This window comes from Kogia breviceps, chromosome 19 (assembly GCF_026419965.1).
Source record: "Kogia breviceps isolate mKogBre1 chromosome 19, mKogBre1 haplotype 1, whole genome shotgun sequence".
NCBI lineage: Eukaryota > Metazoa > Chordata > Mammalia > Artiodactyla > Physeteridae > Kogia > Kogia breviceps.
Genome location: NC_081328.1, coordinates 49,245,020 through 49,261,728, shown reverse-complemented (window position 1 = coordinate 49,261,728; position 16,709 = coordinate 49,245,020). Strand labels below are relative to the sequence as shown.

Below are 16,709 nucleotides of genomic sequence, written 5' to 3'. Positions count from 1 at the left end.
CACAGTTAACAGTCCTTTTAGTTAACCGAATTGCAACATTTTTTTTCTTTTTTAAAGAGTTTTTGTTTTTGTTTTAAAATTTTATTTATTTATTTATTTATTTATTTATGGCCGCACTGGGTCTTTGTTGCTGTGCATGGGCTTTCTCTAGTTGCGGCAAGCTGGAGCTACTCTTCGTTGCGTTGCCTGGGCTTCTTATTGCGGTGGCTTCTCATTGCAGAGCATGGGCTCTAGGCGCGCGGGCTTCAGTAGTTGTGGCAAGCAGGCTCAGTAGTTGTGGCTTGCGGGCTCTAGAGCACAGGCTCAGTAGTTGTGGCGCGTGGGCTTACTTGCCCCGTGGCATGGGATCTTCCCAGGCCAGGGCTCGAACCCGTGTTCCCTGCGTTGGCAGGTGGATTCTTAACAATTGCGCCACCAGGGAAGTCCCAGAATTGCAACATTTTTAAACAGAAAGTTACCCTGGAAATGATCTTCAGTCCAGCTCTCTCATTGATAACTGCCCCAGGTGTCTGTTTCATCATTTTAGTGACTGGCCTACGGTTATATGGTGCCAGGACTTTGTTCTTTCTTCTTCACGATCATGAAGGAGAACCTTCTCTAAATTTGCCCAGATGTATCACAAGTTTTAGAGCATAGAAATATTATTGAGTCAAACAAAAAATACTGGGCAAGTGATATTAGGCAAATCCAGGCAAATAGAGTCTTTTTCCCCACCTCTCAGGTTTCATACTTCGGGTCTATGTGCTATTAATTAAATTTAATTTGTTTTATATTTGATGTCATTTATTTGTTATTTAGGCACATCTGTGAATTTTACTTATTCATTAGTGTGGCAATATTAAAAAGTCTCCGGTTTGTTGACAGGATTGAAATAGGTTCTAATTTAAGGATTCTTCTGTCAGGAGAGAGAAACCAAACGGTAACGCGAACAGGGAAAGTTTAATATAAAGAATTGCTAAAACGGGATTGGAGTAATGAGGGATTTCCTGGTCGGTAGAGAAAGCTTTAAATTTTGCAGGCATGGCAGTATAAGGAGTAGCCACTGCCCACAGGACTGAGATGGGGTGCCCAGTGAGAGCCCCCCTGGCTGAGGTCCAGACCTCTGGAGAGGGCACAAGGGATGGCAGAAAAGTCACTGAGCACGGCGGGGTGGGGGGACCGCTGGGAAGTTCTCAGGGTGGGGGAGGGAGGGGGCTTTAGGAGTCAGCCAAGAGCAAAACTCTTTTCCTGCTGTGTCTCTCTAGCACCCTCTGTTGAAAATGCTTAATAACATCATGCCAGCTGGCAAAGGAAAATGTTTAAAAGTCCCAGTTTTCACAGAGTGGGCAAAAAGCTGAGCGTGGAGCTGAGCGGCAGTAAATCAATAGCCAGCACAGTTCCCCACCTCCACATTCCTTAGTAGCTGGAAGTAGACACTTTTGGGTAAAGCATGCTTGTCATTGGTTACCTAGTACCTATTTTAAAATTTTCTAGCAAACAGTGAAATCCTGATCATTATTAATAACCACTCTGTGGCTTACTTACATACCAGGATGTGCCAGCCAGGACTACTGTATCTGAGAGATTGGTTGGAGATTTGCTTCTATTATTTTAAGCATATTTAAAGTACACATATTCAAGTATCATTAGGTAAATTGACGATGAAAATGGAGCAACATAAAAAGTATAGTGTCATTTTCTGACTTAATTTGAGGCTACTATAAACTCAGAAATGAAATAAAGAAAAGGTTTTCACAAAATAGTACTTAGGGACTTCCCTGGTGGTCCAGCAGTTACGACTCCATGCTTCCACTGTGGAAGGCACGGGTTCAATCCCTGGTCGGGGAACTAAGATCCTATATGCTGTGTGGCTCGGCCAAAAAAAAAGAAACAAAGTACTTATAATTTCTATACTTGTAACTGACACGTGATATAGCCATTCTAAAGCAGTTTTTGTAGTGGTTAAAAATGTTTGCTGAGCATGATTATCTTTGAGACCTCATGATTAAATAGTGCTAGATCCACAGTCAGCACTTACTTTTACTGAGTAAGTCTAAATTAAATAAATAGATTGTTGAGAAACTGTATTTATCAGGATTCTTTGGTTATAAGCAACAGAAAGTGACTCTGTACAAATTAAGGGGGGAGGGGAAGAGGGACTTTGGAATGATACGAGGTGGCTGTGACATCATTGAAGGGAAAACTGAGAAGCCGGGCTCCTCAGCCTGCAGAATCTAGGTAACAAGTGCTAATGGACAGATCTGGAGGCTGCATTCGCTGAGATGGATCTGTTCCAGCTGTTTGCCATTCAGTTCAGGATTCACATTCCAAGGAGTGTCTTGACTGGCCTAGTAGGACCATGCAAGGGCAAGGCACTGAGGTACCAGGCCACAGGAACAACTTGTTCCTGGGCTCAAAGGACATACGTTACCAAGACTTAATTCTCACGCCATTTCTTTGCTTCTTTTCCTTGGCGTCAGCTTCATTTCCAGGCCCTCTGTGGTTAAGGCCTTGAGTTTCCATTCAACGTGCTTCCTGTGAGGTTCACATGCAGAGTCATCCTGAATCTAATCACCGTGGCCCAGGAAATGCAGTGCTTTTTGATTGGCCAGACACATCTCTGGAGCCACTGTCCTAAACATTAGCGTGAGAGAAGGACTGATTCTCTGGGGGAAATTGGGGTACAGTTTCCAAAGGGAGGAGTAAAGGAAGCTGAGCGGCAAAAATAACAGAAGGAGGTAATCAACTTTATAGTTCAGAGAAAAGCCTACCAAATGAGGGACATCATTTGTTCTGTGACAAAAAGTCAATGGATGGAAGAAGGTAATAAGATGTAGAGAAGCATTAGTGGGACAGAAAGGATATATCTGTCAGTGGTTAGACAGCAAGCACCATAATGTGTGTTTATGCAATGAGAGGGACTGCTAGGAAGTCTGGTCAGTCCGACTGCTCCCTACTAAGGGTGCTGCTGGCTTTTGTTCTGGTTTGGTGTTTTAGCCACAGTAGTAAGTCTGTTTTAGCACTAAAATGAAAATAATGTCAGAGTTCTTTTGGAATACCTTGAGGCCAGCTGATATTGCCATGCCTCTCTTCAGATCTCTGTGATGCTTCTCCATCCTTCTAAAATAAAGGTTCCTGCAGTCAGCATTCCCAATCAGCGTCTCGTCCTTTTCTCCAAATCTTCCCTCTGTGTCTTATGGTACACTGGTCCTGTGGTAAATGAAGATCTTTATCTTTAACTCTGTACCCTTGCAACTCACTCCATGTCTCCCTCTCCATTTAATTGAAACCCCATCATCTCTCATTAGACCAGGAATGAAGGGGGAAGAAGGTGCTTGAGGGAGGGATTCAACATTCCCCAGAACCACCATCTCCCCGCCCGCCCCCCACCCAGTGACCATTTACAAATCATTATTTTTTACTTTTGTTTTTTATTGTTTTTATTGACTTTTTAAAAAAGTTTACTTACAGTACAATTCACTCTCTAGTGTACAGTTATCTAAGTTTCAACAAATGCATACAGTATATATATGTAATGTTTATAGATGTATGTAACCACCATCATAATCAAGATTCAGGATAGTTCTGTCATCCTCCAAAAAAGTTCCCTTGCTCTGTCCCTTTGTAGTAATATCTTCCTCCCTCCCCAGCCCCAGGCAATCACAGGTCTGTTTTTTTTTTTTTTTTTTGCTGTATGCGGGCCTCTCACTGCTGTGGCCTCTCCCGTTGCGGAGCACAGGCTCCGGACGCGCAGGCTCAGCGGCCATGGCTCACGGGCTCAGTCGCTCCGCGGCACGTGGGATCCTCCCGGACCGGGGCACGAACCCGCGACCCCTGCATCGGCAGGCGGACCCTCAACCACTGCGCCACCAGGGAAGCCCTCACAGGTCTGTTTTATGTTCCTATAATTTTTCTCTTTTTCCAGATTGTCATATAAATGGAACTATACAGCACATACCCTTTTGAATCCGGCTGCTTGTACTTAATATATGATATGTCTGAGTGTGGTTTTCTTTGAGTTTATCCTATTGGGAGTTCACAGAGCTTTCTGAATCTGTAAATTTATTTATATCACCAAATTTGGGGAGTTTTCCACCATTATTTTTTCAGATTTATTTTTCTTCACCAATCTCTTTCTCCTCTACTCCTGGAACCCTAATGACATGACTGTTGGACCTTTTGGTATTGTCCCATGGTTCCTGAGACTCTTCATGTTTCTCAGTCTTTTTTCTGTCTGTTCTTCAGATCAGATCATTTCTTTTGCTTGAATTAAGTTCACAAACTTTTCTCTCATTCATTCTTTCATTGCACTCATCTAGTGAAGTTTTTAATTCAGATATTTTATTTTTCAGTTCTAAAATTTCCACTTGAGGGAATTTCCTGGCAGGCCAGTGGTTAGGACTCTGCGCTTTCACTGCCAAGGATGGGGGTTTGATCCCTGGTCAAGGAACTAGGATCCTGCAAGCTGCGTAGCACAGACAAAAAGTAAAAAATAAGTGAATGAATGAATGAATAAAATTTCCACTTCTGTTTTTACAGTTTCTATTTATCTGCTGTGAACACCTATATTCCCATTTGTTTCAAGGACACTTGCCTTTATTTGCCTCTTGGAGCATAGTTACACTAGCTGCTTTAAAGTCTTTGTCTGACAATTCCAACACCTGGGTCACCTGGGGGTTGGCATCCCTTGTATTTTGTCCTGACAGTTTGCCCACATTTTCCTGGTTCTTTGTATGAAGAGTAATTCTGGATTTTATCCTGGACATTCTGAATATGTTGTATAGACTTTGAGTCCTATTAAACTCCTCTAGAGCATGTTGATTCTGTTGTTATTTTGTTTTGTTTTTATTTTAGCAGGCAGTCAACCCAGTTAGGTTCAGACCACAAAGTCTGTCTCGCCTTCTGTGGGCAGTGGTTCAAATGTTGTTCCGTTTCCGTAGTTTTCACTATGCTATGCTGCTTTGGGCCTGGCCCACCCATGTGCCACTCAGGGGTTAGTCCAAGACTTGGGGGAGAAGAGGGGAGGGTAGTTGAAGTTGTAGTTCAGTTTTCAAAGCAGTTGCTTCACTGCTTTGGGTCTGTCCCACACATGCATGACTCGAAGGTGAACTCAGAACTGTGAAACTTTATGCACAGACTTTGGGGGTCTCCTCCAGCCGATTGCTCTCTGGGTCCCCTACACTGTCTAGATCACAAGAGCTCAGTTTCCTAATTCCCTGTTCAGAAAGATGGGCTTCTCTCGGTTTCAGCTGCCTGGGCCACCACAGCACAGCACAGCTCTGTGACTGGGGCCAACCTTATGTCAAAATTACAACAAACCAGCTTCAAGAGGAGGGGAGGTGAGAAACTCGCCCCCATACAGTCACCTCCCCAAGTTTTGACCCCTCTGCCTAGTCCACCTGCTTTTGTTTACTTTTCATAGTTTGTATTTTTGAATTTATACTGTACCTCACCCAGTCTTTTGTGGTAATCAGTGGCAGAGAGGCTGTGGTGGGCTTACTCCATCTTGGCTGGCCCCGGAAGTCTTAAATCACGACCTGTATTAGTTTTCTATGCTGCATGACAAATTACCACAAACTGAAAGAAATACATATTTATTATTTCACGGTTTCTGTGGATCAGGAGGCTAGGCATGGGTTAGTTAGCTGGACCCACTGCAGGCTGCAGTCGAGGCCAGGTCTGGGTTTTCATGGGTGGGGTGTGTGTGTGGGGGGGGGAGTTGACCGGGGAAAGGTGGGCTTCCAAGCTCACTCAGGCTGTTGGGAGGATTCATTTCCTTGCAGCAGCAGGACTCATGGCAGCTGTTTCTTCAAAGCTAACACCTGAAAGGGAGACTAAAGCAGGTCTGCTGAACAGATGGAGTCTTACAAATGTAGTTAAGGCAGCAGCATTCCATCACCTTTGCCTTCTTCTAGCGTGAGAAGCAAGCCATGGGTCCCTCCCACACTTGCTGGGGGGGCATCATACAAAAGTGTGCACATCAGGAGGCCTTAGATTCTCTCTAACGATGTTTTCCTTTAATCCTCAAATGAAAATTCTTCCTTCCACCCTCTGCTCTTATTTGTCAGAGCTGTGGTGCCCTTTTCCACCCCACGTCCTGGTGTCACACTGAAGGATTGCATGACAGTCCAGTTCTTTTACCCAGTCCAGCCCATAGTTGCACCTACAGGTTCTTGACCTCCTGTGCTAGTGACCTTTACTTTCGAACCTAGTTCTGTGACTCTGAATCTCAAGCATAAGCTGTCTACTACATTATTCTGTTTATTTCCATAGCCTATCAAGTATTAAGGATAATTCAAGCTTTACTGTCACTTTCCTATTAGATTCTATGCCCCTCAAGGTCTAAGACTATTTTATGTCTTATCCTTTCCGTACTGTCCACAAGGGTGTATCAGGTATTCAAACACATGTTGAAAAATTAAGAATCTTAAATATTTATTTGACAAGTGGACAGGATACCTCTTTCTTCCCCTTCCCTTTTTAATTTTGTCTTATAACACTTAACCAGCTCTTCCTAATGTAAGCCCTGCCAGGAAATTTTAATTGAATTAGCCAAACTGTATATAACGGCATATCTCTCTCTCTCTCTCACACACACACACACACACACACACACACACACACACACACACACACACACACTGAATTAGTGAATATTTTAATGACATGACATTGGTGTCTAACTTCAGAGAATAAGCTGTGATGTGTCCTGTAGGTGAAACTAGGTTACAGTTTCTGGTGACTAAACCTCACAGGCAAAATAGCAAGCCCACCCTCTTTTTTGAATCCTGTTCATTTGCAAAAAGGGAGTAATCAACTAATAAAAGACTGGAAATTTGGAAGACTTTCCACCTAGAATACTTTGGCCTAGGGTGGCTACAGCTGTCAAATCATGTTTCCCTGGGAAAAGGTGTAGTTAGCTAGGAATACCGAGATGATTGATACCCATAGAGGCTCCACTTATGGGCAGTCTCCTAGCTCCCAACCCTTCCTTCTTCTAGCTGCCTCCAAAATATGAGTGTGGCTCTTTCTCCACCCGAAGCCTCCTAATCCCGTGATTGTTAAACTATTTGAGAATAAAAGAAATATACATCTTGAAAATCCAGATTATTAAAAATATTTTCTTTCCAATAGAATTCAGTATACTAGGGACCCATGACAGTATGCCTTGCCACACAAAGTGTAGGTAATTTATGTCCACTTTGCCCCTTCAGACTTGCTCTGGGTCCTGAAGATGAGCCCCGTATGAGATTTCTCCTTACCTAGTTTTCACTATTACTGAAGCATTAGCTATATCACTAATCAAAGCAATGCTGTTCTCTTTAGCAGAAGCTAGATAGACTAAAGCTGGAGTTATTTGTAATGGTGATAAACTGGAAATGAAGTGAATGTGTATGAATAGAGGAATAATAACTGAATAGAATATGGTAACATTCACACCATGGTATATTATGTAGCCATTGGAAATAATGGATATGGATTAGATCTATCAGTTGGGAGAGGGGATGAAGAGAGAGAGACACGTATTGAATGAGAAAAGCAAGATGCAAAAAAGTTTACATAACATGATTCCTGTGTTACAAAACGATGATCAAATAAAATCCTTTGTAAAAGTATATAGGTATGTATGTTTCCATGTAATTACATGAGCATGGAGAGAGGCACAGAAGGATATGAACTAGATGGCTACATGGGTCATCTGAAAGAGAGGTGGAGGAGTGAACCTTTGAGATGGATGTGGAGGGAGAAGAAAGAATGAGTAAGGGGTGCCAAGCAAATGAGAAACAAAAGCAAAGGTTATATTGGGAAAAAATATATAAGATTATATGTACACATGAGTATAAAATCATATGTATTTAAATTTAATTTTTGAAGTTAAAATTTAAAAGTGAAATTCTCCCAACCTGGCTATCCGTCTTCTTTATTTCCCTTACAGCTTGACTTGTAAATCTCACAACTTCTCCACATAGGAAAAAAAATACAGTTTATAATCTTACTAGCCTCAAAAGGTAGATAGAAGTTTATTAAATATTACTTGGTCATTTCAGAAAATAAAGTTTACCTTGAAAAGAAAATATAGAAGATTTTTTTTCCAGTATAAATTTCACCTGAGATTATGCACCAGAAGTTGGTACTAGAAATGTCCTGAATGATGACAGGCTTTTCTTGGTGCCACAGAGACAGAAGACAGTCCTGCCACCAAGGTGCTTACAGCCCAGAGTACAGAAGGAAGCACACAATGTTCATTAAAAGCAGGACATAAGGTCCCCTTAACTATAATAGATAACATAAGCGGGAGGGCATCACCTAGCAGACTTTTATGTTCTCGTTGCATTTTGTGCATATCACTGTTGTAATAGTGATAATTTATTTGATGCATTATTTATATGAATATCAGTAAAAGCATATGAACTCTGCCTTGTCACTGCTGTAATCTCTGCTATAATATTTGTTAAATGAATCAATCCCTCTTTTTGTCCCTGGTGCCTACCACAGTAAATAGCGTATGCTAGTTGTATAGTTCCTGAGTGACTGAATTAGTGAACATATGAGATGACCTTAAGGTTTAGGCTCTCTAGTAAAGGAACTAATGAAAATAGCGTAGAAGAAAATGGAAGACAAGCAGTAGGAGTTTTTGGTAAAGATAATGAATGGGTACAGTGGAAATAGTAAGGAGAGGAGGTTATGGTCAGAATGCAGAATAATGACATCTAAAATTTCAGCAGTTCTAGGTGGTTAAGGTCTAGTAGCTAATACTTTGAATAAAGCACCCTGGTAATCAGGGGAAAGGCTGCATGTTTTCGCCTTTGAGGCTACTTTAGCAAAATAGCCAGCTCCCCACCCTGTCTCCCATAGAGCAAAGCCAATGAGGAAACAAGTCCAGCCCATGCACACAAAACTAATTGTTTTTTGGGGTTTGTTTTTTTTTTTAAGCCTGAATGGTCAAACCAAAGATGACCAGACAATTGAGAAAAGTCTCTCACATCAAAGGGAGTCTAAGGGAAGAACTGTTCAGAAAGGAAACAGTGCAGACAATTTAGCAGAACTTCAGAAAAACCCTAATTAATATCCTCTGCTAGCATAAAGATGATTTGCGTCCATAAAACAAGAACCCAGTATTGTGGGAAAAGAGCAACTGGAGAATAAGAAAGTTATATAAAATTTTAATATCATGGAATAAGAAGCTCAGTAGAAGGACTGGAACACCAAGTTCAGTTCAGCACTCAGAAAACTGAGAACAATAACAGAACAGTAGAAAACATACAGATAAATTATGATGATCCCTCCAAGAAACTTAATATGTGTTTAGAAAACAGAAGATGTTTTCAATAAAATAGAGAACTGAAAGAAATGTCTCTATATTGAAAGCATCAGCCAAATACTAAGCACAAATAATGGGGGAGAAAGATACCAAGGTGCACATCATCATGAAATTTCAGAATCCCAGGAGTGAAAAGAAGCTTTGGAGGGCGGGGGGGAATCACCTAGAAAGGACTAAAAAAGCAAAATGACATCAGACTTCTCTTGAGTAGGTAGTGGATGCTAGAATACAGGGGCGCTGTGCCTTCAAACTTGATTTTCAACCTAGAATTTATGCTCAGCCAAACCATCAGTGAAACAAAAAGGTAGCCAATTCCAGCATAACTGAGGGCATCATTCCAGGAGGAAGACAAGGGAAGTCACAAGATGACGGAATTAGCAAGTTTAGGTCAGCATTCATGGACAGGCAGTGGTGGGGAGTTTGCACACACTGTTCCTTGTGCTTAGTCTGTTAGTTCCTCCTTTCCCGCTGTATCCATCTGGATTGATAGAAATGACACAGTGATGCGGAGTTAAAAATAAGGAATATGTAAACTACGATAAAAGAGTAGCCCCCGAAAAGGTACACAAACGTCCAAGAAGCATATGAAAAGACGCTTGATATCACTATCATTAGGGAAATGCAAATCAAAACCACAATGTGGTACTTAGGGTTAGTCAAGTTAATAGAAACAGAAAATAGAATGGTGGTTGCCACGGCCTGGGGGGAGGGGGCGTGTAGTGGGGAGTTGTTTCTTGGGCACGGAGTTACACTTTTGCAAGATGAAAAGAGTTCTGGAGATTGGTAATACAACCATGTGACTAACATTCCTGAGCTGTACATGTAAAAATGGTTAAGATGGCAAATTTTATGTATATTTTACCACAATTAAAATTTTTTTAAAAAATAAAATAACAAGAGGATATTAGAAAACTCTAGCAGAGTGCTCCCGGCCCAGAGTGAGCTGGACTGAGTCTCTGGAAAGGGGTTTGGGGAATGCAGTTGAGGAGAGGGCTCATGTTTTTAAACTGGAGGAGGGTGGGTGTGTAAAAAACAGAAACAGGTTTTGTGAGGAGGATATTGCAAGAGGAAAAGAAGAACAGTTAGGAACTCTAGAAAAAAAGCAGCTACGCAAGAAGTGAAATGTCCTCACAGTACCCTACCTAGCTCTGCAGCGAACATTAACATACTGTTTTTAAAGCAAATGCAATTCATCGTTTAAACTCAAAGCAGTGATGGGGTAGAAGATAGGGGTCTGAAGAACCAAATCCGTATCCATCATTAAAGAAATTAAATTGTTACTATCTCAAATTGATAAGTCAAGAAATAGGGATCCAAGCATTTTAAAGATACACAACTGTATATTCACATAGAGAGAGCATATTCTTAAAAAAACTCCTTACCTCCAAGGAGAGAGCCTGCGGACACTGGAGAAGGAAGAACCTGTCTTTTTGTTAATGTATCTTTTGTACCGTTTATGTTTTCTCATGAGCATCTATTACTTTACAAATAAAAATGAGATTCAGTGTTGATTTTTTTTTTAAATTATTAATGAAAAATTGCAGGAATTGTATACCAGGAGTTAGAGGTAGAAGAAATTAGTGCTAGTTAGGAGGATATTAGATAAAACTTTATTAAAGTTCATACATTTGAATCGTGCTTTGTCATAGGAACATGAGCTCAGGCAGGAAAGTGTAAGATATCTCGGGCTACGTGAGCTGTTTATTTACAGCATCTTATTTTACCAGTACAGTAAAACCTTAACTGTACTGCTGGGGGAATAGCTGGTTCTAATTAATTTAACTTTCAGAGTAATCCAATCAAGCAAAAATAATTTTTATTCCATCTTCTATAGAATACCTTTTTAAAAATTTAGCTCTATTTGCCTTCTTTATTAAGTTTAATATCTGAAGATAACTTAAGGCTTTCATTATGCTGTAGATTAAGAAAGTATAACAGTAGCGGTGGACAGCCACTACATATCTAGTTTTTATTAGTTCACTTTTTCCCTAGATGTGTGGCAGTAGTGTGGTGATTACAGCAACAACCCATCACTCACAGGGCTTGCCTGTACCTTGTAAGAATATTTAAACCCACATTTCTTAGTATCTCTGCATCCTTTAACATGAAAATATTCCTGGAAGGTATCATCTAAGGTAATGAATAATAGCTGGTTCCCAAGCTTGGGAAATGTACTGACTTCCTTTTAAAAGTTGTTTCTCAGCCTTGGTTGGACGTTGGAGTCATCTGGAAGCTTTTAAAACTGCTGATGTCTGAGTTCAGTTCCCTGATTTCACTGAAAAGGGATACAGCCTTGGCATTGGAAGTTTTTAAAACTTGCCAGGTGATTCTGATGAGCAGCCAAGAACCACTGTTTTAAAGGAAGAATAATCTCTTAAGTGCCCCCCATCACCACCACCTTGTTGATTTAAGTTATTTTTATTACCATGGTATTCAAATACGTACAAACTGACACTAGGTTGAGATTCCCTGTGCAGGTAGTAGTTGTAAACACATTTACAGGTTAAAAACAAACTGCAAAATTAATAAGTTAAACAACAGTGATGGGTGGACAATGACGTTTTTCTGAGGCTTTTGTGCATGTTGTTCCTTCTGCTTAGTCTATTAAGTCCTCCTTCCCACCTGTATCAGTCTGGCCTGGTGAGGAGACGGAAACTACATGGTGATATAAACAGGGAACGTTTATTATAAAGAGTAATTAAACTGGGGTAAGAGAACAACTGTAGAGCGAGCTAGGGCTGAGGGAGAGAACCTGAGGAAGGGCCGATTGGAGGGGGCCCCTCCCCAAGGCTGGAGCTCGCACTCACTGAAGAAGCTGTAGGTGCAGCCCCCAGGATGGCAGAGTGGCTCCCAGCTTCGCCCAGGTCAGCCAGTGGGCAGTTGCTGGCAGCAGGAAGCACTCCTCCAGCCCGGGAAAGCCAGTAGCCCGCCACACGGGCACACAGGAAGTGGGGTCCCTGGTGGCAGCCCTCCTGGTGGCGAGCTACAGTGATGGCCAGGCGTGCAGGTGTGCAGACAACGTGGTAGTGGCAGTGCCACGGGCCCGGAGCACGTGGCGGCCACATCATTGGGAGGAGGCCACAGAGACTGGTGTGGGAGTGGGGCGAGTAGCAGGAGGCCCGCAGTGCACAGTGTCTGTGTTGACAGGGTCACTGGAAGGTGACACTAGATCGCGCCAGAGCTGCAAGGTTGCTAAGAGACTGCCCTTTCTTGGTCCGTGGCTGGGGTCCTCACCAGGGGTCCTCATAGCCACTTGCTGACCCCACCCTGCAGCTTCCAGAGACAGTGGGACGGCCCCTTGCTGCTGCAAGCCCCTCTAGCGCCCTTCACTGGGAAACCTCTGCATTCCGCTCACAGGGAAGGAGAAGTGCTTGAGGGGACGGGTCCATTATTGGCAAAGTGCGTGCTGGAGGGTGAATCCGGAGCTGACAGGCAGTAAACTGATAACTGACACAGCACCCCATGCCAGCCAAACACTTTGGCCACATTTAAGCCGTAGCTCATAGGCTACCTGCCTCTTCCCGGTGTTGCTCTGTGCCGTGCTCCAGTGCACCCTTATCGTAGCCCACCATGCTGGTTAGGGGGCTTTGTTTAAAACACAATTGTTTTGTCCAGCCAACATAAAAGGTGTGCGTAAGAATCACCTCCAAAGGCTCTGATTTGGTTGGGCTAGTGTGGGACCCAGGAATCTACACTTTTAATAGGTAGATTCTGATCATGGTGGTCCCTGAGACAGCACTTCTAGAAATACTGGTCTGGGGCTGGACTCTAGGGACTATGTCTTTCTCCATCTTGTACCCTTAATTCCTGGTACACTGCCTGATAAAAGGTTGGTGTTCAACAAATGTGGGCCAGTGAATGACCACCACCAAAGAAGTCAGGACACATGCTCTAGTACTTAACAGAGAAGTGGAGCTGATGGGGGGGGGGTAAACGTCCATTTCTAACACTGCTTCTCAAAAATGTCCTTCTTTATACCACGTGTGAAACTCTGTTTGACTTAAAACTTTCTGCAGCTAATCTTTTTTCATTTTTTAATTTTAAAATAGACATTATACTAATACCACTTTATTTTTAATAGGGAGAAAGAACAAGAAACACAAAAAGAGGAACGTTTGATGGAAGAAAAGAAAAAGAAAAAGCAGGAAGAAAAGAAAAAGAAGGAAGGTGCTCAGAAAAAGGTTTGGCTAGAGTTCCTAGTTCATTGTTGCTGTCATCACTCGTGTCTCACCGCACTATCATAGCCATTGCATTACAGAGGTTCGGTTATTACTTTTAAAATTCAGTGTGCTCAATCCAGAGTGCTAGTGACATAGATAAAGGGTGACAGCCACAGAATGCCTTTTTCAAGGAATGAGAAATACTAGAGCTGTGTTCTGAAGGACTTTGATTTTAGTCATTGGTAGTAAAGAATGTCCATGCTATTTTACTTAAACTGAACTGTCCAGAGCAACCATGTCTAAGGGGGGCCATTTAACTGATTTTGTTTGAAAAGCTAGAAATAGTTTTTGCAGCTTTGGCAAGTGTTCTTTTACAACCTGTACTAGTAAACATTAAAATTTAAAGTCCTACTGTAAGTCTTATGGTCATGCTTGAATTTTAGGGCATTTAATGTACCAAGTTATGCCGTTTGTATTGTTCTTGCCTGGTTTAATGCATCCTAGAGTTAAAACTGTATACATTTTAGTTTGTATTAAAATACAGAGCTTAAATGAGCTTCCAGATAGATTTTGTTGCCTTTAGATCAATATTGGCACATAATTAATAGAATGTAGACAATTACACATTTTCCCAGTAGTAAATTTTAATAAGGTAACTGGGCAAAAACTTGTTTTTAAAGTTTCCAATATTAAAGTCTGCTTATAAACTTTCATATGGATGTGTGTACCTTCTACACATTATTCCTAAAGAGTTTCTGATTTTTTTTTTTCAGGCTGCTGATCAAAAAACCAAAGGTAAGTTTACTCTTTTGGGGGGATACATTTTATGACAGTACCAAAGTCGATGATGATGACTTTTTTTTAAAATTGTTGGTTAAAAACAAAGAATCTCACCCTGCCTTTGAATCTGCTTTTTACTGTTGCCTGTGAAATTCCTCATTTATCACTGGTTTTACATCTGCATTTAATTGGCATATGCTTAATCTAAAATGCCTGAAGAATGTTACATTACCTTTCTAAACAATGCTTTATAAGTTTCCTTTGGTTTGATTTCCACCGATCAAGGATTAAGCTGATAAAGTTGGTCCAATCTGAGTAAGAACAACCAAAGGATATTGAATTTTTTTAAAGCTTCCAATCTCTCTTTGCCAACTATTTATAATAAAAAGAGGTATATTCTTTCTGTATTCTTCCCTTTTTGCTCAGTAATGCGTGAAAGGTTTCTTTTTTATTTTCCAAGTCCAGAATTGGCCTATGGTTGTCTTCATGGGAGTGGGTGGGAACATCTGTGGTTCTCACAGGAACTTGGGCCTCTCTGTGTGATGTGCTGGAGAACAAGCCGAAGGGAAGCCCCGCTCGGAGCCTCCGCACTTCATGCTTGACGTGTGCAGGGGCTGCCCAGTGCTGGGAAGCACACACTCGGGACTCGCATGGCCCGGCTCTGTGTAATTTGGGGCAAGGCACTTCACGTCTGTAAGCCTTGGGGATCTCATATGTACAATGAGAAGGGTAAAGGGTGAACGGTTCCCACCTCATAGAGCTATCTTATGACTATATGAGACCCACATGGACAAGGCTTGGTGCCTGGCACACAGCTGGCGCTCACTAGAGGTTGCCTATGATTAATTGTAAGTTTTATTTCTGCTGGACTGTCACATATAATTGTAGACACAGACACGTGCTCTGCTGCAGAGGCTTGTGTCTGAGGCAGCGCCACAGCGAAGGCCCCACTTTGGTTTGACATTTATAGTGTTCACAGTAGAGTTTATGTTATCTCATTTGAACTTCATAATTGAGCAGGGCAGGTGTTAATTGACGATGAAGAAACTGAGGCCGATAGTGTGACTTGTGTGGCTTGCTCTTGGCCTCGAGTTAGTGTAAGGACAGGCCTCGAGGGAGCCCGGGCGTCTGACCCCAGCACAGGCGGCCGCAGAGCTTCCACAGCAGAGCCACGGTAAGAGATGGATTTCATGTCAAGGAATATTTAAAGGCAGCATAGTTTTCAAAAAGGACGTTTTTCTCTCTGACACTCTCAGTGGTAGTGTGAATTTACAAAACACTTGTCAGAAGGGCCCAAAGGGCTGTGGTACATGGTTGTTTTGAAATTATGATCTTGAACAACAAATAATGGTTTCTTAAAATTGTCATTTAAAAGTACAGAATTATTGCTCTGAATCATCCATTTCCTTTTTTTTTTTTAACATTTTGAGAAGTTTTTACAACCTGATTCAGTACCAGCAGTGTTCTCTTGTCACCGTCATAATAATTATTTTCTCTTGAAATAGTAACAAATTGCTTACAATTGTATAGCGATCATGAATTACATTGTCCTGCCACCTTACACAGAGTTATTATTTTCTATTACTGTTCTGATGAGTATTTTCATTGCTGACTCCAAACCCTACTGGGTTTTTATCTTTTCCTTTTATCTTCTTTAAAATACTGCTCCTTTGGATACAATTTGTCAGTAACTGTACTAACTGTAACTAGCCTCAGAGCATAATGATGATTATTAATGTCCTTCTAAACAATAAAAAAATGCTTTTAGAATTATAAATAATCTAACAGTGCTGCTAGGTAATTCATTAATAAATATTAGCAGCACCGAGGTCTAAATTTTTCTCAGACTCTCCATTATTACTGGTTTCAATCAAAATTAATTATTAATTAATTAATAATTAGTAACTTCCTTACTCTGCAGTATTACACATGGCATAAATAGTAGTATTAGTAAAGCAGTGCCTCCACTATTTAGCATTATATTTGACTTAATTTTCTCAATAACTGAAACTTCTTTAAATTTTGATTTATTTTAAATATTTTCAGGGAACTCTTTATGTTATTATACACATACATATTATACCTTTCTGCTTTCTCCTAGAGAATAACTAGCCTAATCCATTCTTGATAGATGAGTCTTCATTATAGCATTAATTATGTTTAAAGGGCTTCCCTGGTGGCGCAGTGGTTGAGAGTCCGCCTGCCGATGCAGGGGACACGGGTTCGTGCCCCGGTCCGGGAAGATCCCACATGCCGCGGAGCGGCTGGGCCCGTGAGCCATGGCTGCTGAGCCTGGGTGTCCGGAGCCTGTGCTCCGCAATGGGAGAAGCCGCGGCAGTGAGAGGCCCATGTACCGCCAAAAAAAAAAAAAAAAAAAAAATGCTTAAAAAGTTGTTTATATCTGGCTGTAACCATTGAACTTGAACTATGAATCTTCATTTAAGAGACATATGAAGAACTGAATCTCA

The 16,709-nt window shown here is 41.5% G+C and overlaps 1 protein-coding gene across 8 annotated transcripts in view; it reads left to right on the top strand.

Moving 5' to 3' along the window:
- The window catches only part of TNRC6C (trinucleotide repeat containing adaptor 6C), a 124,612-nt gene that overhangs the window by 28,827 nt on the left and 79,076 nt on the right, over positions 1 to 16,709 (top strand). For all 8 annotated transcript variants that reach the window (XR_010838358.1, XR_010838359.1, XR_010838357.1 and 5 more), the window contains exons 2-3: positions 13,383 to 13,482; positions 14,235 to 14,256. Coding sequence is in view for 5 of the 8 variants with exons in the window: in XM_059048812.2 (XP_058904795.1) it covers positions 13,420 to 13,482; positions 14,235 to 14,256 (85 nt within the window). In the remaining 3 variants the exon portion in view is untranslated. The remainder of the gene's footprint in view (positions 1 to 13,382; positions 13,483 to 14,234; positions 14,257 to 16,709) is intronic.